Below are 24,329 nucleotides of genomic sequence, written 5' to 3' on the forward strand. Positions count from 1 at the left end.
TCAGAACCAGAGGCTTTTACAAGATTGACGAATTGCAACAAGAATAAAAAATTTTAAAAATGAAGATATGCCTGTATATATATATATATATATATATATATATATATATATATATATATATATATATATATATATATATATATATATATATATATGTGTAGAGCGTTGTGTAGAGAGCTGGCTGTGAGCGCTGTATGAGCGGTGTGTAGAGCGGCGGTGTGTAGTGTAGAGCGGCGGTGTGTAGTGTAGTGTAGAGCGGCGGTGTGTAGTGTAGAGCGGCGGTGTGTAGTGTAGAGCGGCGGTGTGTAGAGCGGCGGTGTGTAGAGCGGCGGTGTGTAGTGTAGAGCGGCGGTGTGTAGTGTAGAGCGGCGGTGTGTAGAGCGGCGGTGTGTAGTGTAGAGCGGCGGTGTGTAGTGTAGAGCGGCGGTGTGTAGAGCGGCGGTGTGTAGTGTAGAGCGGCGGTGTGTAGAGCGGCGGTGTGTAGTGTAGAGCGGCGGTGTGTAGAGCGGCAGTATGAGTGCAGTATGAGTGCAGTATGAGCGGCGGCTGTGAACTAGCCAGTGGGGCAGACGGCTTGGCTATGAAAACAAAGAAAAGAGAAGCTTGCATTACCTCATACACAGAAGACAGCAATTTAATTTTTTGCTTAGGTAGACATTAATGCATCATATCTTTACATAGTAAATGTTTATTTGCTGCTCTATTAATGCTTTGAATATCAAATTAGAACTTAAATTTAAGTTTTCTTCAAAAGGGGGGTGGGTGTGTGTTAAAGAGGTTTATTTCTCGTGTGTTTTGTAAGTCGCTGCCTGGAAGTTATGGCTGCTATCAATTTTTTAAAGTCTATTTTTCATCATGTTACTAACACTCCATTAAAGCATGTGCCCATTGAGCACCTCTTTAGTTTGTAAAACTCAGCTCAACAGCTGGACGGGGAAGTGGTGCACAGGACTCCTGCTGTTGATATCTGAAATTTAAAAATCAGCGCGTAGCTCTAGATCTTTCACCTCCCATTGTGTTAAAGCATGCTCAAGTGTCAGCCCTTGAACTGTGCATCAGTTCATTGCAAACTATAAAAAAAGGAATCCAGTGATGAATGAGAGATCCTTGGTGAACAGACCGGCAGAAACTTGCTTAGCATCTCATAAAGAGCTGCCAATTTCCAATGCGACATTGCAGACACAACTCAAGGTATATAGTAGTGATATGAAGTCAAGTTTGAATAATTAATTGTACCATTCACATTGAAACCGACTGAGCTGCCGTACTTATGCACTTGCTGTTGCCGCTTAGTTAAGGACAAAGCAAGTTCTGTTGGATCCGGCTTCGAGTGGGCTATTGTACACATGCTGCAGTTACATGTCGGTTGAAAGCTGCAATCTGTTTCCTGGGGGGATGTTTTGGTGAAACGTTTAAGTGCCTCATGCACTTAAATGAAAAGGCAAACAAAAGAAAACATACAGTATGCCTTGGGGTCCTTCACACATAGCAGGCGTTATGTGAAAAATCAAAGATAAGATGAGGACATCGATGATGTCTCCACACTGTCAAAAGCAAAAGGATGCTTTGTGCTCAGAGTTTGAGAAAAATATATGATGTTATGCACCAGTATGATGTTATGCACCAGCAAATGTATGATGTTATGCACCAGCCTGTATTAAAGAAAGTTTGAAGATAGCTACTAATCAACAAACCTCAAGAAACGTTTAACTGTCCCATGATTGGAATACAACTCTACCTACATGTCCTCCTGTAATAGACAATTGTTTGGATGCTGATTGGGTTTAGAGCCTATAGGTGTTTATCATTAGAGAGTAGGTTAGATTACATTTCACTTAAACAAGTTAAACAAGAGAATATTTAGATTAGTATTTGTATACTATATATATTCATACACTTTGTTGTTTACATGTTTTTACATTCATCTGCAATATCAATTTTGTGTTACTAGTTTTCATTTGTATACTTATGGACATTTTTTTTTGTTCAAGTTACATCTTGCATTCTAAGTTACTCTGATCAAGTTATGTAGTCTACTCAGAGGAGTGCAGTAATCAAAGTAACTGAACCATTGGTATTGGTAGTTAGGATGTTAATCTTCTCAGCCATGGAGAAGGTTCTGACAGAGTAGGGGGGGTAAGGAGGTTGGCGTCTGAGGTTGTGGGTGGGAGTGTGTTGAGGCAGGAGGTCAGAAAGGTATTTGGGGGGGGTGTTAGGGTTGTGAAGGGCTTTGTAGGTGATGAGGAGAATCTTGAACGGGATTATTTGCTGTATGGAGAGCCAGTGGAGGTTTTGAAGGACTTGGGAGATGTGATCTCTAGTGTAGGAGTGGGAGAGACAACAGGCAGCTAAGTATTGGATGTATTGTACTTTAGGAGGAGAGGGAGGAGCGTAGACAGGCAATGTTTTTTAAGATGAAAGAAGGCAGTTTTTGTAATGTGATTGACATGGCGGTCAAAGGAGAGGGTTTGATCAAAGATGGCGGTCAAGAGGAGTTCGTTGGTGACTTTGATTAGGGCGGGTTCTGTGTGAGGAGGCCTAAGGTGATGATGTTTAAAAAATCCTATGGTGAATAGTCTGGACCAAGGTTTTAAAATTAGTGTTGTCTCCTTCAACATGCCGTGATTACACTTATTCTGTATGATGTGGGACATACTGTATAATGCTGAGTGAATGGAATATTACTTGAGGTTTTATGCTATGACTGTGTCCATGCACATGAACTGGACCAATATCTTCTCCTACATTAGATTTATGTTGTAATAAACATATATTCATGTAAGGAAAGCGGAAGCTCATCGAGTTATTCTTAACCTAAAGCACAAGTTTTCCAGATCAGAAAATGAGAGAGAAAAACATACTCCAGCTGAGTCCCATCACAGGAAACAATCAAATAACGTATTCTGGTATACCAGCCAGCCTTTTCAAAGGTCACACTTCTATCCCGTGGATTTAAATCTCAATTGAAAAAGCTTATTAGAGCATTTTGCCCAGCCATCCAACCTGAAACCGACTTTTGTTAAAGGCTGTCCCCCTTTCCCTCCCTATGACCCAAAGACTAGTGAGGAACCACAGCACAGTGCTCAAGCAATACCCTGAAAGGCTGACACATCACACAAGCTATTGTGAGCTTTAGGTGCAAAGGAAGAAGCGATGAGAAGAGCTAAATAAATGTATGATGACAGAGTTGCTTGTGGGAGTATCCCCACTGCACTCCTTCTAGTGGTGTCTCTGCTTTAAGTTCAGCTTTTCTTTCACCATCCCATTGAGAACATCGTCCATCCTGGTGAAGCAGCTGCAGGTTCCAAAATGATCGCATTGACACACACAAACTTGGCAGCTTCCCATTAATTATTTTCAACTGGAGACTGCTGCAGCACTGAAACAGTCTCGGGTAGAATCCTTGCTCGAGGGCACATCAACAACGGTTAATAAGGGTAGTGGGAGCATGAAACAGTCACTTTGCACATCCAGATTTCACTAGCTGATAAGGGGACTCTAGCGGGCTTTCCAGTCATAAGCGACCTTATCACGCAGCAATCGCACCAAACTCCTGAGGACTTCACTGCCAAGCACAATTTTTACATGGGTAATTAAACTATTCCACAAAACAGCAATGCTTCTTTAAGCCAACAGAGCTCCAGACATATGGTGACCCCGTTTCTTCTCCTTGTAGCATGTCAACAAAGATGATCTGTGTATTTGCTTTATTTTGCATCTGTGCGACTGAAGAGTATTCATTGACTTTATATGCACACATAGTGAGACAAATTATTGTCTCAATAAACTGTTTATAGCCACACTTCACTGGATGCACAACATTTATTCTTAGTTGGCAGTTTGCTGGTTGAATGAAGGGGAGAGAAGGAAAAAATGCAAACACAAAACAGTCGGGAGTGGGAATAGGAACTTGACAGTCGGTCAGGGCAATTTATCATCTTGTCAAACTTCACTGACTGCTGCAGCAGAGCTATCCACGGAGCAAAAAAAACTCACCTCCACCCCAAAAAGGCTGACTGTTGAGTAAGGCTGGCAAACTAAATCTGTCATGTAGACGTATTTGTCATTTTACAGCCATTTTACAGTCACCTGCTTGGCCTCATGTCAATGAAAGCGATTGCTCCTACCAAATATAAATAGCCCAAATCATGTGCTGGAGGTCTAATGATACCATCAGGTGCTAATGTGATTCATGAAACAAAAATCATGGTTTCGAGACATCGTGGTGGCATAGTAGTTATTATATGTCCGTTTCCCCCCCCCCCATTCTTAATTTGTAAACATTTTAACTTAAACTTAATTTTAAGTTTAGTTAGATTTCTTGAGAAGACTGGTGTTATGACTATTTACTGCCTGTTGGCATTTTTCCAATCCTGAAAAGCAACTTGCACTCTTTTGTTTGTGTTAATGGAAGTCTAAGTAGTTCAGTTGGTGGTTGCATGTCTACTTTTATTGAATGGGACATTCATAACTGACATGCATATCAATATGCTTTGACTGCACACTCAGGTTGCCTGTGCACTGGCTGGAGCAGACTGCTCTGCATATCCAACAGATTTAATTGAATTTCATCGATAGGTAATTAGCCTATTACAACCTTTCAGTTGTACCCCGTCCTTTGGACAAATGGCCCTTTCTACAATGACCGACTCAAAAGATCCCATAGCAAATGGCTTCCTTTCTGATGTGCTGGGAGACGGTTTGTGATTACATTTCGTCCCGGGCCCTTTCATTTGACCAGCATATCATTTCTTCCCCGGCATACTTCAAAGCGTGGACACTTCAAAGTAGAATGAGTGACTGCCACTCGGACTCTGAGGATGGCTCTTTTGATCATCTTCTGAAAACTCCCCTAACGTAATCAGGGTAAGCTACACCAGAGAGGAGGATTTGACAGCCATAAGATAAATGCAGTCATCCTCACAGCTATCAGATAAGCATAGCATGCTCTAATCCATTAATATGAAAATAAGGGAGGACTAGAAGTGGCTGGGTGGGGGCTTTGCAGCAACAGTTAAATGCTTTGGAATGAGTTTTCAAAGGTAAGATTCAGTATTCAAGACACTTGATGGTATATGTGTGCTCTGACTAGGAGCCACCTACATAAATTATAATGATATTAAAAAGTCTTTGTCAATGCACCTTAATTGACAAAGCAAATATGAGGTTTGCCTGCAGTAATGAAAGCTGCATTTCTTTGTACTAGAAATACTCAATACACATCAGCACGTTTGATTTTGTGGCAGGATGTGCTCTGCTAAAACATACTTCCTTGAGCCAGTAATAAAATCCATGGCTTTTTATTTGTTCAATATTTGAATAGTGTAACTTAAAAAATGGAAGAGTACAAATATAGAAGTCAGAAGAAGGGACATTCAAGGTAATATTTTACATTTTTTAATATTAATATGTATACAACATATGGACACATTTTCCATATATATAAATAGTGTGTCTTAAAAGGGAATATATTTTTCATTTGCTGGTTTCATTACTTAAGGTAAAGCTCTATGGGGGTTCTTTAGATACGGTCATACTGGCAGGCAGAGACTAAGCCATTCAGCTTGCTCATAGATGTATTAATATTAATTTTCTGTGAAATGGTCTTCTGACCATTTTCCATTAAGCGAGACACCTCAGTAGTCTACAGAGCTCCCAAGGTTTATCCTTTTTAACTTGATTATTTGTAGATTTGTGAAATATCTTGTGGTGCAATGATTCAAGAAACTCATGAAATGATTTATAGAACATAATACAATCAATTTAAGCTTGCTGCACACAAGTTAGTATATATCTTTATACAAGTGCTACTATGTAAAAGATATGTTTGTACAGTGTTATTTTCTTATGGAGTGAACCTGAGGCAGAATGTGGTTTGCTAAATCACAACTTTGTTTTATGCATTTGATATTGAAAGCATACGCACATGTCTAATACGTTATAAGTGAGTTAACAGGCTCTCGTTTGTTTCCTCTCTTAAGTTAAGCAAACCAAATGTCAGTTGCCGATGTTATAAGTGACTACAATTATCATAACAAATCGAACATTCAGGCTCTCTCATGTGGCTCAAAGGTGTACTGCAGATATATATGTTCAATAAAAGACCATGGTAGAAATTCTGCAAATGTATTTCCCTCTAGACAATGCTTGTGATTCCACCACCATCACTGTGCTGTCTATTGACACTGTGCTGTTGTTACTGGGATTATTTCTATGAAACTTCATCCCAAAAGAAACAAAATCAAACGACTGTCATGTTAAAAATGAACAAATCGCCTACTGATGTAAACAAGTAATTCCCTTATCTTTCCATTGTATCTCGCCAAGTGTTTAGAGATAAGGTGAGTCTGTCAGTTAGTGGGTGGAAACTATTACATAATTGATTGAAAGAGAAACAATGACGTCCATTGCATCCGTCCTTAACAACATCATCATTGTAGGAGCTTAATATATTCTCAGGTCTCTCAGTCTCCATGATACTGCCTGTCTACTTGAATATATTATACAGCTATCCATTCCTCCTCCTTCCTTGTGCCATGAATCTATCCAAACTCATCCATGTCTTGCTTCTCCCCTTCCCCTTTCATCTGCAACATAACTACCTGTCCTCTCTCGTCCTCAGTCTATCACCTATTGATCCTGTCCATGCTTCCTTGTTTCCTCTCTCAATTCATCCATCCACCCATTCATTAGCATAGGTATGTGAGAGGTGAAGTGAACTCACCTAATGGGGTTATGTGTCTCCAGGAAATGCTTGCCTCGGGTTTCCCACTGGCTGTACAGATGAGGGACACATTGCTGCCCTCGTTAACCGTGATGTCAGAGGAAATGTCATATATCTTGGGAGGAACTAGAAAAACAGAAAAGAATACAGACACAAAATCAGCATTTAAAATCTGCAACCTCATTCACCAACATCATCAGTATGTAATATTACATTTGTTTGAATGGTATGGTAGATATCTCACTTGTGAGAACTGGCCTGTGTTTCAGCTTTGAGCAAACATAGAGTAAAACAACACAAACAAAAACAGTAAACATGTGCAATAATAGATACATATGGTAAGCAACAAACAGATAACAGTACTTTAGAACAATTATATATAATACAAATAAAAGTGGCAAGTGTATTTTAATAAGAAAAGAAAAGATTTGCAAAGGTGTTTGATACATTAGTATTTAAAACTATAATGTAAAAATAAAAATGTAAACAAATAGAACACATTGACATAAAGTCATTACGAACAAGTTGAATGACATACAGTCATGAAAAACTGGAACAATAGAATAAAACAACTTTACAATTAAGGACCAATTAGAAACACCAAGGATTGATTAAGAGACTAGATACAACCACTTAGCCTCTTGCACCTTACTTTGCGGACAGATTATTACCATTTTACTTGCAGAAATGGAGTTGCACCATAGCTATAGATTTAAATTGGTACCCTATCGGTAGCTAATATGTCAGCTAACATAGCGTGATAGCAAACGTTAGCGAGGCAGTAAAGCCGGTCTTGTGTTCAGCAGCCTGTGTCTGATTAACTCTCCTTTCTCTGAAAACAATGAGTTTGTCATAGGCATGATTCATTTGTCTTTATAGTTAGACATGTAAATGTATCATGAGCAGTGATTGTGCTGTTGATCGTAACTGTGTTTAATATTTTGTGACAGAGCTTGGCAGTCAGTTAGTTTCACCCACAAAGGCTTCGATTGGGTCAGTCATTTCTCAAACCGCTATTCACAAGAACCGGTTTGAATCACTCAACGAAAAAAAACGTGGGCAGTGATTCATAGGTCTGGTACAAGGCTTCACTTTAGGTGGTGTGGAAGCTGTGCATCATAAATCCATAAAGTTCTTTTCTCTTGAGGGCAGCTCATCATCGGTTCCTGCTGGACATCACTTAAAATCATAATTGACAAGTTTCTGAGCACTTAAATCCTCTTTGATGTTAAAAGCTTCGGTATTTAGGCTGCTCCAAACGCACACAGACACACAAGCAGCCAACCACAAAGGCATTTAAAACACATTTAACAGAGCATACACACACTGGCACATGGGTGTATGTGCACACGCATACAGGCTTATCAGACACTATTTTAATCTGCAAGATTTGAATCTCTGAGGGAGCGTTTCTGCAGTGGACTGTGCTATACAGTAATGGCTTCTCAGTCGTCTGGGGCTTCCAACTATTCTACCCTCTGATCCCTCCTGATGCCTGCTAAAAGACTAACAAAGGAAAAGTTGATTCAACAATTTCCAAAGTTCCTCTTAAGACCAACTAACACTTTCTTTCGAGTCATGCGTTCTCTTTTGTCGTTGAGCCCTGTCCAGTTTTGATGAGGACACCCTCCTCTTCGCTCTCATCTGAGCAACAATACAGAGGATGTGGCTACGAACATACAGCATGAATAATGACACTATCCACAATATGCTTTTTACTGATTTAGATTTGCTTTACTGCTCTTGTCTTCCCCACTAAAATAGTGTACGATGTTGTTAAATCAAATAAACAAACTAGACTAAAAATATTTATGTGTGGTCTGGAACCAGTACTGCAGTGGTTCTCAACCTTTTTTCAGTGATGTACCGATATACTGTGGAAAAACATTTTCAACCAAGTAATCCCTAACCGGCGCAAAGCATTTTTGGTTTAAAAGAAATGTACTTCACAGCGCTGTGCCATCAGTGTCTGATTTAATATAGAATATATACAATTCAGTTTATGTACTTATATTTTATTTACATTTTTTAAATAACTATTTTTACAGGATCTTTGAATGGGGTAAACGTGACGAACGTGAGAACCACTGCACTACTGCACCACTACTCATTAATAATGCCCATTAACACTGCCCTATATCCTGAATGAAATGACTTTATGGGCACTAATTGTAGATAAAGAGCAAGTAGCCTCCACTTAAATAAAGGATGGTGCATCATTAAAAGCATCCACACTCATAACGGGAACCTTTTTGGCGCAAGGAAAAAAAACAGCTATGATTCCAAAATGGTACCAGCCCCGCCTGTTTTGACCCAGCCACACAGGCACAGCCCTCAATGACATGAGAGACAATCACTGGCTTTTTGTTTTGCGGGGCAATAGGCGTCATTTTTGATCAACAGATCTGGATCTAAATGAGATGAAAGTGGCGGACCTTCAGTGGGAGAGGACCGGAGGCCATGTTGAATCTAGCTTATTGCTTGTCAGACTTCTGTGTTTACTTGCTGTAGGACCCCACTGTTGACACATCTCCTCGGTGTCTGATAGCAGAACATTGAAAATGTTGGGGTTGTCGACTGATCCTATCTCTCCCTGGCAGGGACTGAGAGGTGTTCAAAGGTTGAGATGAAGAGCCCTCAGTTTTTCAACTCAAAGCTACTGTAGCTAAGTTGCTTTACTGTAGAACACTGTTTGTTCCAACAGAGAACAAAAAATCATGGAAACAGAATAAAAGATCAATAGAGATCAGTCAAACTTTAGACACAGCACAGTAATTGATTCACCTGACAACAACCTGTGATTTTGTTTCATGTCTTAAACTATTGTAGTTTGAGACCATCAAACAGTTCAAAACCTGCGGCAACCAAAACTGCTTCAAGAAGTGAGGCTGTGGTTACGCTTGCCTTTTCAGTGCCACTTTAATCATCCGATCATGCCAGGACGCATTAACTGTCAAGTCTGTAGGCTCAGAGATCAGAACTCGCTCGCATTGAGTTTGGATCCTCCAGACCATAAGTAGCCGAGGTGGATTGGCTCACATTGAGTTCGGTTCTCCGTGAAGTCTGGACGGCATGTGGGCAAAACCCGGAAAAATTCATCAAAAATTGCATCATCGAGCGTTCTCTCGAGCATTGGGAACAGAGGAGGAAAACTGGGTCTGGAACACAGCTGGGACCTGGTGTCTGAGTAGGTTAAGTTACTACTGATGAAAACCCAAAATATATTGGTGGCTGCTTCAAAATAAAAGCTTTTCAACAAAAAGATAAAAGGGTGACTTTTATTATGAAAAGTTTATCGGAAAACATGTTCATCATTAAATTAGCAGAGCTTTGTAAGCGGCTATTTTTCAATACAACAAGTCTAGTAATACTGCATGGAGGAAGAGGGAGTAGTAAAAATAACAAAGAATTCATATGAGATAAAATGTTTTCATCCAACGTTTCACAGCTACTCCTTTGTCCACGTAATGTATCCGATCACGATCCGATGAGGCAGGTCACAACATTTGCATGAGTCCTAAATGTGGTGAATGAGTGAGAGGGGCTTCTGACAAAGCAAATACATAAGCAAAATATGATTCTGCCATTTGTTGTCCCTCATTAAGGAAAAAACAAACGTCCTAAACAAGATCTTATATAAGTGAGAGTCTTGTTGCTAGGTTACAGTGCTGAGACATTGCAAGCATTGATGTTGAAGGGCCATAGTATGAACACTTGATACATTTTGTAATAACTAGAAAATCAAGTTACCAAGTGGCTGCAGAAGTGTTCCGTTTATTTCTACCTTTCAGTGTTTTATGAATTATCATATATTTTCAATGAATTATAATTGTTGATGTCACACACTTAGTAGCGTTAATAGCATTGGCCGGTTCAGTTAACAAACTATCAACAATGGCAATATTAAAAGTCAACACACCAGAAAAGACTTGTATTGAGGGCAATGCCAGTGACTGGGTTTAAGTTAGCTCTACCTCATTTGACAGCATTAAAGCTAAAAAGTTGCATATAGAATTTAGGCTTGGATGATTTTACTACTTTCTTTTGTTGCATTTCAGATTAAAATAGAGAAAATACACCTGGATTGGATGAAAGATAATGAGACTACAGGTAGCATCAGCAATGACAATGTTCCTTTATGGATTCTTCAGGCATACCGGTACTGTACATCTAGCAGTTCTTCAGAAAGCAGCACAGTAGATATTTAGAGCCAATCAATGTTTGACAGTGTGCTTTAAGTGCATATGTTTGGCAAATAAACAGTTAAAGTATTAAAAGGTAATCAGCTTTTATCTCAGCTTCATCGTTACAGTAAAAACCCTGCCATGCTGTAATGCCGATCTGACATCTAGGTAAGCTAAGGACCCAAACCCAGAGATGATCGAGTATCAATATGCCTAATAAACATTGTTAATAATATCTCATTATGAAAGAGTATTCATTTATAAAAATATTTTCTTAAAAATAGTTCCACATTAAGAGAGATATATGTATTCACTTTCTGGTGGAATTTGATCAATAACAGGTGGAAAGAGCTGGCCTGCTCTGTCCATTGGTTACAAAATATGCCTCCCAGCACCTAAATCTGCGTGTTGTGGCTCAACATACAAAAAGTAAAAATGACGAATCACCATTTTACAAGAGGATAGACGCCGGACTATTACTTGGCTCTGTACAGTTGCCAGGCAACCAGCGAAGTAAGTTTCTGCCTTTCTGCAATAAATAGTCTGGCACATAACCCCCCAAAGAACTAAATAGTTTTTATACTTTTTGTACCAATTAAATAAATAAAATGTAACATGTTTTGAACAAGTTGTGGTAGTCAGATGTGTTACTGTTAGACAGAGCCAGACTCTTTGAGGTAAGCTAAGCTAATGGCTACTGGATGTCGCTTCCTATATTTAATGGAGATATGGGAGTCATTCATTTTCTCATCTAGTTCTCTGCTGGGAAGCAAATTATTGTACTTTCCAAAATGTCAAACTTTTCTTTAAGAAATGTCCTTAGTCCAGAATTTCCTTCAATTCAGGTTGAGTGTTTTGCCAAACTGGTGCCCTTCTTGGTTAATGTTTGTAATTACAAGCGACCTCTTGGTAAGACAAGGATAGAGGAAGACTGTGGTCATGTCTGAGGAGGAAATTATTTACAGGTGCAAGTCCCTACAGTGAAATGCCTTATATACATCGTTGCAGGCATTCTCACTTGCCCATTTCTTGGTTACCACATTTCCAAGAAAGCCTACAAATGTATCAGGGTGCATCTCTCTGAGTGCCATATTTTATCCTTTTTACAACTTCTCCTCCTCTTGAAACATCAGAAACGGATGTAACTGTGCTGCCTCTTGAACAGCAGATCATTAAAACCCATCTCTCAATACCTACACACACCTCGTTGTTTTATTTAGGTCCTAATTCAGTAACGACGCTATGATTGTCGTGTTTGCCCATTCCTCTCTAATTTCCCCTTCTCCAGCCCTGCGGGAGGTGCTGAGAGTGAGCTTCCACAGCTGATCTGGGCGGTGTCATCTTGCTCATGGCAGACACCTCGGGTGAATAAATAAGCCTCTAATGACGCCACCTTGAATTACCGAAATGCTTACAGCTGCACATTAAAATGCAGGGGTTTTCTTCAGAGGCTGTAAAGTGGGATGCACACAACTGGGCCTGTCTATGAATTCTGACAAGTCTCTCCAGAATGACTTCTGCTACCAAATTGCAGGACCCCATTACTGGCTAAACCTACTGCCATCCAGCTTTCCAATTAGAGCACAGAGGGGAAGCCCGGACACATGTTGTAATGGATGGCAGTACGGGTGGTGAGGAGGTAGAGGATTCAGAGAGAGCTGAGAGGGAGGGAGAGAAAAGGAGAGAAATTCCTGCTTAATTTTTTGTGGTTAAAATACTTAATTTGTCCGCCGTCATCCTACACACAGAAATGGATGAAGGTGCTGTTACTGCCCCAAGGATCTCCTGTCCAAATACAAAACAATGTAATGGTCTTATTAGAATCAGATGCATACTGATCTGAGGACTGATCATGCTTAATCAACAACATGAAGCACTTTGAAATTGGATTAGGGACAGATTTCAGTTTTAATTTTCAGCTTTGTTTGATACAGTAAACAAATCCTGAGGCGATCGTTGAATAGCTCCTTGCAATTCTAAACTAACCAACTCCAAAGCTTCCATAAACCGCAGGTTGTTTGATGTGACATTGATATTGATGGATCATAATACAAACCTGTAAAATATACATGTGTTTGCAGGGTGTAATATAAACCTCAATAATGAGACAGTTCCTCCACAACTATTCCTAAAGGTTTTCAATTCCCTTTCCTCACTGCAGGCAGCGAGAGAGAACCAACTTCCAGCCTGTTAATTAGTTGTCAGACAAGGAGACTAAACATAAACAGTGACAGATTATATTACTCAAAGGGATTACCTATCTTTGCAGTGTCATAAAGCAGGCACAGACAATTTGGAGTACTTAACTTTTGAAAAAGTTCATCCAAGAGGAAAGAGAAATCTGTCAATATTCGCAAGGATTTTTCAATGTACATGACAAAAATACAGAACCTTAGGGTCTGGAAAAACCACACCCAGACCCTTTACCATTTGTCTTTAATTTATAGCCCTGATGCTTAGCCAGAAAACTTCAATAGGGAGGCACAGATACGAATATCGGGTCCGATACTGTACTCAAGTACTCATATACTTGAAATCATCAAACTACTCCAATACAATCACACCAGATACCACTTTGTGCACTGTTGTGTACACATGCAGCCACTTTTTTAATAAGTGTCAATGCATCAATTAGTTTAACTGTGAGGTTGTCAGCTGTGTCGGTCTGGCATAGTCTGTTATATCCTGGCATAACATTAGCAAGCGTGTGGTCGTGAGAGAGAGTGTGTGTGTGTGTGTGAGAAAATGAAATAAGCAGTAATGTTATATCTGTGAATGTAATAGTTCAGTGTGTGTGTATAGTGTATTTGTTGATGAATAAATGGTACCATCCTCAAGACCCAAGCCAAGCTGCCATGACTTGCTTGCCACCTGCTGATTAAGGTGAAGGGTATTCACCCCGAAGTTCGGGACAACAGCAGCCCAGGCTCACTTAAGGTGGACTGACCCCCTCACAGTTGAATGTTAAAACGTCAACAACAGCATCATGTTGTAAATTGAACTTGCTAGAAAGGGAGGAATGTCGCATGAAAATAAAGCATAAGTCATTTTTAGCACTGTTATGTCTTATTAACAACTATATTAGAAAATATATATATGTATGTAGGCCTCATTATAAAGGAAAGGGTATCTTTTTTGGATAAACATGCCAATGTGTGCTTTCAAATTAAGAACATCCAGCAGTTGACTCCGAGGCCATGAACCTTGAAAGTCACTCTAGCTTTACCTCCAATATCACCTGCTGCTCTCTCATACCATTATTAAACATATCAATCTCAATCACTTCCAACAGAACATCACACACAACCATACTCCAATAATAAAAAGCAATAAAAATGTTTAGAAAAAAGGGATGTTTTCTTTTTCTTTCCATTTATTTGAGCCCAGCAGCAATAGAGGAAGTAGACTAAGTGCTGGGATGGCGGGGCCGAGACATAAAACCTCATCAGCCCTTATTGCTTGTCTGGTTTTGGCATCTCTTCATATTCTAAGATCTCCTTGTGGCTAAGATGTTGGGTAGGTTAATAAAGAATTGAGATGTGAGGAGTTGCATTAGACAGCAAACAGCAAACGACACAAATAGATTCCCAGCAAGTGCACATTAGCTGATGAACATTATTCCATAATGGTATCATTATCTATGATGAATCCAGTGATTTACCCTATTAATGTACTCACCAGAGGGTCCAATGATAGTGTGTGATAGCGTGAGAATGTATGATGATAACTATATATCAGTTCCAACTTCAATCGAACAGAGATTGGTGTTTTTTAATTAAAAATGTGCCTTATATAGTACAATTGCAAAGTGTTTCTGTCTCTGTAGAAGTTTTTTGTTCATGTTGGTGTGACTTAGTTGGTATTTTTGTTGCTGCATCTTGATAAGCGCACCTAACTGTATCAGTGTAAATACACTTGGCATAAATTCTTAAAGTAAAATCTATGCCATTACTTTAGCTGTAACCCTGAAGTTGTAGTCTATTCTCGATTTATGGCACACCTTTTTTTTTTTTTTTGTGCTTCAAGGCAGCATTCCTGTCTCTGACAAAAACAGAAATGACCCCAATGCTATGGTAACAATAATGTAGTGGTGAGGGGATGATTGCTTGGACAAAGAAAAAGAAAAATCCTTGGACAGTTCAACATCGAGCCTCCAAAAAGGCCCCTGCAATGTACAGACCTTGTCAGAGTAATATAGAGCCTTTTTCAACCAAGGCCATGATTACATTACAATGTAAGATTGAGGCCAAACAAAGGAATCAGCTCACAGGAGCGGCTAACGTTACGCACAAAAACAAAAAACTTGCTGTGTTGTTGGGTGCTAGGATTGATACCCCACACATTTGAGATGTATTGAGGCTCTAACAAGCCTCAATATCAGCAAAGCATTTCAGAGATACTGAGAAAATGTTGCTAATAGTTTCGCTTAGCTTTCTGCTAACCTCCTCAGCCGTCGTGGCAGCTGTACCGCAGAAAGCTAAATTATTTGAGAGATGGAGAGAAATGCTGATAAAAGGCAAACATGCTGTTGGGCTTATTTTTGCAATCAGTGCAGCATTAAAGCATAACAGAGTTAAGCAAACTAACTAGCGGATGGCTATCTACTTAGCTAGCTTGTTAATTTGCTATGCTTTCATGCAACACTGTGGATGAAGCAGTATGTTGTTAAGATTAACTCATTTGACTCATTGGCTCGTTAGCTAGCTACCTTTCTGATTCCCTCATGCTTTCATGGTAACGTTACTATAGTTACAGAAAATGAACCCAACTGCAGGCCGGTGGCCAGCCTTACTCCTCGGGCTAGGACACTATTTCAACGGGAGGAGAGCACATGGAAGATCTGGAAACTAGCTCGCTAATAAGCCATCTCTAAAGGGGGACAAGCTAACTAGCTAGCTAACCGGCCAACCGGCCGTTTTCTGCCAGCACCACCGGGGTAGGCAAATATGGTCCAGCTGGTAAATGTTAACTTTCTTAAGTAACACTTGCGGCCCAGAGAGAGTGATTGGCTGTACATAGTAAAAAAAACATTTCAACCATTATAAAAAGACAACAACACTTGTAAGACAGCTTTATCTAACATGTGCAGTGAATTGTTCTGCCTCCAACTATGCGTCACCATGTTTAGTAACAAATAAGGGGGCCGTAGTGAAACAGTTCTCACCATGTCCAAGTTCTTGGTAATTTGTTGCAACAGCTTCTGTTGTCAGTTGTTTCATGTTGTATGCGTATGTACTGGTCACCATAATAATAACATGTAAGTCATTGTATTGGCAGTTAGTGAGTTGATCGGGCTGAACAATAGAAAAAAATAGAATGTCTCACCATTAAGCATGCTGGAAACAAGCTCCTTGCAGAAATCCAGGGAAACTAGGAACACCATTTCTGTTCAACTTGTAATTAACCATTAGTTTATGATAATATTCCTGTCATGACCTAATGGTGCAAAAATAACATGCTTCCGCAAATGTCACAACCGATACATATGATGAGTAATTGCCAATGAAGTTAACGATGCAGAAAGCGTGATTATGGAGAGCTTGTTACCAATTTCATGCACTTCTGGGAGATTCATGAATTAAAGGAAATCAATTGATGAAAATGAACTTTTCGAAATACCTTGTGAGAGGCAATTAATCTTCAATGGGAGAGCTGCACTGGGCATGTAATTCAAAGATAAGCTATCACCCACTCATTGAAATAGTTTCTAATTTATTCATGCTAATCAGTGTCTTTCAGCCTCAGCATCTTGCTTATGATAAACAAAGTTGCCCAGCATGGGCCACTCGGCTTTTGTTTATAAGGATGATTACTGTTTTTTCAATTAGCTGTGTGGCAACAAAGTCTTTGATTGGCGCTGCCATGCACAAGGCTCATTTCAAATAGTGTATTGTAAAACACAGACTGTCAGAGGGCAAGCTGCTTTCCAACAACGAAATATCAGCTGGTGACCAAACGACTGTTGCTATGGGTGATCCTCCGTACATCTCAGCTCTCAGCGTGTCTCAGTGTGTCTGTGTTTCTGTGTGTGTGAAACAGATGATCTGTGAGGACACAGTGAGCCTTGATACAGCGCTAAAGGTCAAAGTTCAAACTTTAGAACCCGGGTTGTGATTAACGGGGAGCGAGCAGTTGGCTGCTAAGAGACGCACATTCACCCAGTCATAGGGCAGGAGAGTGGCTCAGCGAAGCTTTATATTGGCTGTTTACTGGCTCTTTGCTCATCAGTTTGCCGTACAAAAGGCATTTGGCAACACTGTTAGTATCGTCATCATCTATCAAAATTACGGGTCAAAATTCAAGATCAATTTCAAATGGTCCAACCACACCAGATCAAGGACATTTTGATCTACATTATACCTAATTCATCACGTGGTGTATACAATGATCATACGCATATAACGCAAACTTCATTTGCATGTTGTTTTATTGAAAACCTTTTTTGCGGCACACAAACTGTCAACTGTCATACTTCTCAAAGTGCCCTTGATAGTTACGAGTGTTTTTTGAAATATCAGAGTTTGGGTTTTCTCGAGGAGCCGTTACCATCGCAGTAATATGCAATTCCCTGTCTTTTTTCATCCATTTGTAATAACAAAGCTATTACCTGGAAATGGTAGTGTCTGATTGTTTGTCAAACTCTCTCTTCCTATATCTCTCTCTGTCTTGTTTTATTTCATTCATTGGTGAGTCGTATAAGTCCATGATGAATAGCACTGAATGCCAAACAATTCAAGGTTCAAGTGCTGAAGAGGATTAGTGATTCTCAGAGGGTGTGTGCAAGTCTGTGTGCGTTATGTGCACCTGTGCACACCCACAACTATCGACTGCTTTTTTTTCATGATCTGCCCCTGGGGCTGGGAGGAAAAGATTTGGACCAAACAACATCTAGCTGATATGGGGAAATTCATTCCCACTGAGAGCTTTGGAAAGGCCAAAGTCATGACTATTCAATAAATTCCTCATCATTAAAAACCCTGAGCTTGTAGTTTGCAGGATACAGATGTCTGTCCTTTGCCTGTTTACGGTGTTACTTCAGACTAGAACCCTGATTGTCCTAACAATGATGTTCATACAGAACGTCAGTGATCATTATAAACAAAAAGGTCCCTTATCTGCTTTGCCTGGTTTTTGTGTCTTTGATAATATGCCCTCTGCCACTCTATAAATAAAGCCGACCATTGAATTCTCGAACAAAGCGGGAGGGCTTCTGCTACTGCACCCTAATACAGCTACAAGTCAAGAAAGACAACCGATGGAGCTCTCTCACTGCTCTTTAATTGCACTTTGGGCACCAGATGAATTTCAGGGATGAGACAGGCGGGCAGCACCTCACTGCTGGTGGTCAGTCCGCATTCAGGGTGATTTATGCAACAGTGCTGTAGGGCCAGGGAGCGCAGCCCGTGATATTTATCTGCCCAATTATGGCCAGCGTATCCCTGAGATGCCTGCCAATGTGTCACCCCCAGCAAATTTGTTTCACAGCTACCCTGTTGATGAAGGTGGTATTGTATGATAAACATTGCAGAGAGGTCCAAACTGAAGTGAGAGAACCTATTTCTTTGTTGTGATTTACACCTCTGAGAACCAACTGTTAAGCACCAGAAAAGCCATGGCCTAACACCACTGATTGATAAAGATGTTGAGTGTTTTCACACACTCAGTTTGATTGTTTCATCTTCTATGGCGTTTCCCAGAGTGACCTGCATGTCCAGAATTCAATAAAAAATACTCAGAAAGTAAATACAGGTTATTAAATTTTCTATGGATAACACACCACCATTTACAAAAGAAGAGGGGCTAAAGAAAGCTATAGCTCATGTCCACTCACCTTCTCCTTCATGCTTTTCAATTCAGATTTCAGCTGTCTGATTATCGAAACTAACACCCACAATCCCTTTAATTAACATCGGCCTACCTGTAAAACTAGACTGCGACAAGGAAGATTATATAGTGTACGGATAGAGATATCTTTAGAACCATCATATCACTGAATAAGATACTGATGAAAGCAAGCAATCAGGACTAATATTACAGGACTACAACTGCAACGAGTCATTATGTTCATGATTGATTGATTGGTTAATCAGTTGGACAAAAAAGGAACATGCAAGAAAAAAGTGTAACTTAAGTTTCCCAGAGTCTGAGTTGTGTCTGGCCAACAGTCTAAAACCTAAATATACATATTTTGTTTTCATTATTGTTAAATAAACAGCAAATATTGACATTTTGAAATTAAAATTGCTTTACCTTGCATTTAAGGTAAAACATAAGAACATTTGATTATCAACAGTTGCATGCATGGAAGCAAGCATGGTGAGTAGTGGCCTGGTTCTAAATATGTCTGCCCACATCTACTATTACTACTCTTACTGTATTTGAGCGAATCAAAACAATTAGAACATAAACAATATTTCAGGCTGAATAATTAAATAACAATACAATGGCAATCTAGTGTGATTATCTGGCTAGTATGGTATGACTATGTTGTTGTAACAATGGAAAATACGCTGTGGAAATTAAATTCATGCCCTAACTTTTATGCTTCTGGTAAGCTTTTATTTTATTTATCAGACATCTGTGCATGCTGACACCTGGAATGTAATATGGCCCATTGTTGTATTTACTTGGCTTATCATCACAATTATAAAACTGCACCATGACAACTTGCTGTGTTTCACTTAATATATACTGCAGTGAGTGAAAACAGAGATGAACATGTTCTGCCCATTAATCAAATGTTATCCATAAGCACAGTCGTGTGGAGAATAAGTTGGAAAAGGAGGCATAATTAGAATGGCAGTTTCCAGGACATTATTCTGGAAGTAAGTCTTTGCACAACCCCTATTACCGGTACTGTAATCTGAAGCTCGTTTTGATGTACAATTGTAAACATGCATCTCAAAGTACAAAGAGTTAAAACATCAGCAATTTACTGTGAGGAAAATAGGTCCAACTTCATGATGCAGAAAGCAATGAAGCTTTCCCTACTGGATCCCTCTGAATCTGAGACAACTCTGACGCTGGTTAAAGGACATGTGGTTGAGTAAATGTGCAGCAGTGACAGTGTAAGCGTCTAGCTTTATGTTAAGCTGTGTCACCTAGAAAGACTAATCCAAGTGCCCAAAGAAAAATGCCTGAGTTACTCTGCACTCATGTTGTATCTATTCCCTCTCTAGAGAAGAGAGACGTGAGAGCTGAGTGGCTGACCTTTGTCCTCACTCATTTTAATTAGCCATGGCTAATATCACCCATTTCCATGATGAGGACTCACATGAGTGCGAGCGCACAAACACACAATCACCTACCCACAAGTGCATGAAGAAGCACACGCAAACACATAATAGAGGAAAGAGATTTACAGGCGCTATGATACAGATTCACAACCACACAACCAAACACACACACACACGTACACACACAACAATGATTAGTGGCTAACTAAATGTCAGGGGTCATGAAGGCAAATCTGTTCCTTTAGACACACTCATATTCTCTCTACACTTTCCCTGCAATATTCATGGCAGGGCGTGTTGTTTTAACACATTATTATTCCACCGAGTCTCTTGATACACAGTTATTCCAGCTTGGGACAGTAACAGTGATTCACTCGCCTCTTCGACCAGCACTTACAACACCATACAGCCATTAGGTACTTTTGCAACAGCCTATAAATGTTTCTTTACTTTGATACCAACCAAGTGTTCATTTGTACAAATACTTCAGTATATCGATCAAAACTAGGGAAAGGCTCCATAACCTAAAAATCATTATCTCTAGACTACTCACTAATATTTACAGTGAAAACTTACCAATTAAACCAGATATTTAAATGTAGCTGTAATGCCAGTTTAGGCATATATTTTAACAAATAATTGGAATAGTGTCCCGTTCAAATATTTTTGACTGATCTTGCAATTGTGTGATTTGGGAAATGTATGAAACTAGAGGGAATACACGTTATTATTAACATTTTTCTTGAAAAACAAATTGTAGAAAAACATGTTGTTATTATTATGAAGATCCGTACCAAACAAAGCTGTTTTCCCAAGTCTGTAGAGTACGATGTGAAGGCCAGGACATCTTTACTTTTTTACTGAAGCTGGATTCTCATGATGTCACGAGAATCCATCCTCTCAAGCTTCAAGTTCTGCGCTGGTGAGACGGAGCACGGCCGGGTCATCTAGCGGCACGTCATAGAGAAGCGGGTGTTTGTTCAAAACAACAATGTGTCCTTTTCGTTTGCCAAGAGTGTGATTGATAGGTTCATCCAATCACCTGCCAAGAATGTTTTGAAAGTGCCTGTCCTTTTCCAAACAGTTTCCAATGACGGCTCCTCAGATAGTCCTCTGAGGACCACCTGACTAGTGCAGCACAACAAAAAGAAGTAGTAGTATTTTGACATGTTTTGTGTATATATATATATATATATATATATATATATATATATATATATATATATATATATATATATATATATATATATATATATATATATATATATATATATATATATATATATATATATTCAGATTTCACAAATATGGCACCTCTTGCAAATTGAAAATTGCATTCGGCCATATTGCAATTTCGATAAAATGTATTTAATTGTGCAGCCCTATGAGGAAAGAACGAAGGGATGAAGAATTTTTAGTTTGTACTATACAATTGCTCTTAAATATTGTCCAAATGTTTAAGGACTATAACATTTGTGTCATCCTATCCACACTGCTTAACAAATTACTCTATAAGACCTATTATACTGTACATGTAAATCTATTGCGAATGGGGATTAACAAAGGGGATTAAGCCCAAAACTGAACTACAATAACCACTTTACATATCTGTTAGGAAATAAAGTCTGCACACCTGTCGAAGGATCCTTGTCCCTAAAGTGGCTTCTCATTGAGAAGATTGACTTCTTCAGTTGTGCATTTCTTATAACACTTATAGGCTATTATAGTAAATTGCAGGTTTAAGCGCAGCATCCAGTTTCATCTTTGGGTGAATCACAGAGACTATTGACAAAATGTTCCACTGCATTTCAATGAAATATAGTAGACTGATGTAACACTAAACTGTTTAAGCCACTCAACATCAAGTTTAAATGGGAAATTGTTTAACCAATATGCTCACACAGTGCAATCTATTTTTAATTGAATAAAGAGAAATGTAGCGCTGGGTTGCAATTATGCTTACACTTTATATTATTGATGTAGCTCATCCTCAAAAGGAATCCACAACAGTACATGAGGGTGTCATTGAGAGGGTGTTAACTCTCTGGGTTCATTCAGAGACCCGTGTTATGGTTTAGTTGACAGGGTTGCACTTTCCGACTGAGATCATGAGAACATTTGTATAATTTTTTAATGCACCCAGCAGTTAATAAGAGATATTTAGAATAAACAGAGATTTGCTGGGTCGTATTATGCCGTACTCTGTGATCATACTCTATCTCTGTGCTGACATCAAAGAGAGCGACGACCTGGAGGTTTAACCCTCCATTTCACTTCTTGCTGAGAAACACTCTTCCCACACTGACTCACTCCATGGGCGTGGGCTCACAGTTTTCACTGATCCATATTAATGTCGAAAGCATTTTCATCAGATACAGGATTATGTCTCACTTTTCTTTTTTAAATGTTAACTCTATGAAGTGCGACATCCCTCTGAGGCATCTATAAAGTCTTACATAAAATCCTTAACAGATATACTGCTGTTCCTTTCGATAGTTTAGTGGTAAGGCATGCTGGTAACATGCACTTTTTATTCATAAAACTGGATTCGGACTACAATATGTCAGCAAGATTTCTCTGAGTGAATTTTTCAGCTCAGCATCCAGGCCTACAGTTTTCAGTGATGAAAGCTTGCAACACATTACCACTACCCATTTAAGCAGTCACTGCTGAAGGGAAGCATGCCTCTTTCCCCCTCCTCCCTGTGACAAGATATTCTTAGATGAGAGGTGCTGTGCATATTTAATACATTATCACATCTACAATCTTAATTAACAGAGAGGGAGGAAAAAGAATGGCTGCAAAGGAGGAGGGTAGTCATGGGATGTGTAGACGATAGTGATCTCTCATTCCTCTGTATCCTACATCAGATAATGGTCAGGACTATACACTGAAAATAGGTCAGTGTAAGCATGGTGAAGATGAAGATATGCAGATGAAGATCGGGGGTGCAGTAGAGTGGTAAAACCAGTGGAAAAGAGCTGGGCTGATGTGGACCAGGAGTCTGTCATGGTCACAGTTCATCGGGCCGTCTGTGATGTCACTGATATCAGTTTTACTCAGTGATCAGTGCATGGCCACGAGGCAGAACCCACTTAGCTTAATCTTGTTAAGTCAAGTATTTAAAGGAAGGGTTTAACTGCTCAGCAGGTACCTCTGCCAAATATACCTGGTGCAAGATATGGACCCTTTTAGTAATTCAGCAGACCCCGATGGCTCTGATGATTATTGCTTTGAGCTGAGATTACCAGAGAGACCCATTTAGGCACAAATGATCTCCAGCTGTCCTGTGTGATAAACATTTTCACTCCCCAAATCATTCTACAGTTTTTGCTATATTTATGTATTATGTGAAATATGAGTTGAGCATATCTTTACATCACTGGAGAGAACATTTAAATTCCCTTTCTTTGTATCTGCTGATGTATCATACTTACTCTCACTTAATTTATTAAATGGATTACATTTTTTCCACCCATCATATGAAGCTTCAGATTATTTTCTATTTAGAACAAGAATGAAGAGCAAAAATATTGTGTATATCTTTTCTCACTTCTCATGTGAAGCTATGCGGGGGGAGGCACAAATGCAAACGTCTAATTTGTTGAAGTGACACAACGTCTCTGAGGGGGATAAATGTCACGCAGAGATTAAATGATTCGGAGAGATGAGTGTGCAGGCACAGTCATCTCTAACCTCCTGCCACTAATGCAGCAGCATGCGACTCATGTGTTAAGAAGTGTGACGATAACTACAAACTCCTGCCGCTGTAAAACTCTAGTAAAGTGAAGAGAAAACCCCATGGGATGTGATGAGAAAGAAATATTTGTGGTTGCAGTGGCAAAATGAATGTCCATTTCCCCATTGTCAGTCAACAGTGGCTGAGCAAGATTAATAAAAACAACTTTAAGTTTCTCGGTTTTAGAGTCAGCCCTGATCTGAAATTAATTAAGGGAATTATGAAGCAATGTGCTAAGTATATTTCCATCTCCATCATCAGTTAAAAAAGATGTTGCATGAAATATATGTATTGGCAATGACATGACAGAACAGGAAAAAAAAGCCCTCCAGCACGGCTGACATAGATCTACATGTCAGCATAATTGCTCGGAGGATGAGCTGGTCAAGGACCCTATTAGGGCTGCAACAACAAATCGATAAAATCGATTAAAATCGATTATTAAA

General features: G+C 39.4%; 1 protein-coding gene across 1 annotated transcript in view; it reads right to left on the minus strand.

The window, feature by feature from the left end:
• Positions 1–24,329, minus strand: part of negr1 (neuronal growth regulator 1) — a 129,487-nt gene that overhangs the window by 59,038 nt on the left and 46,120 nt on the right. Inside the window, exon 3 of the mRNA XM_034531037.1 lies at positions 6,725–6,850. Coding sequence (XP_034386928.1) covers positions 6,725–6,850 — 126 coding nt within the window. The remainder of the gene's footprint in view (positions 1–6,724; positions 6,851–24,329) is intronic.

This window comes from Cyclopterus lumpus, chromosome 4 (assembly GCF_009769545.1).
Source record: "Cyclopterus lumpus isolate fCycLum1 chromosome 4, fCycLum1.pri, whole genome shotgun sequence".
Classification (NCBI taxonomy): Eukaryota; Metazoa; Chordata; class Actinopteri; order Perciformes; family Cyclopteridae; genus Cyclopterus; species Cyclopterus lumpus.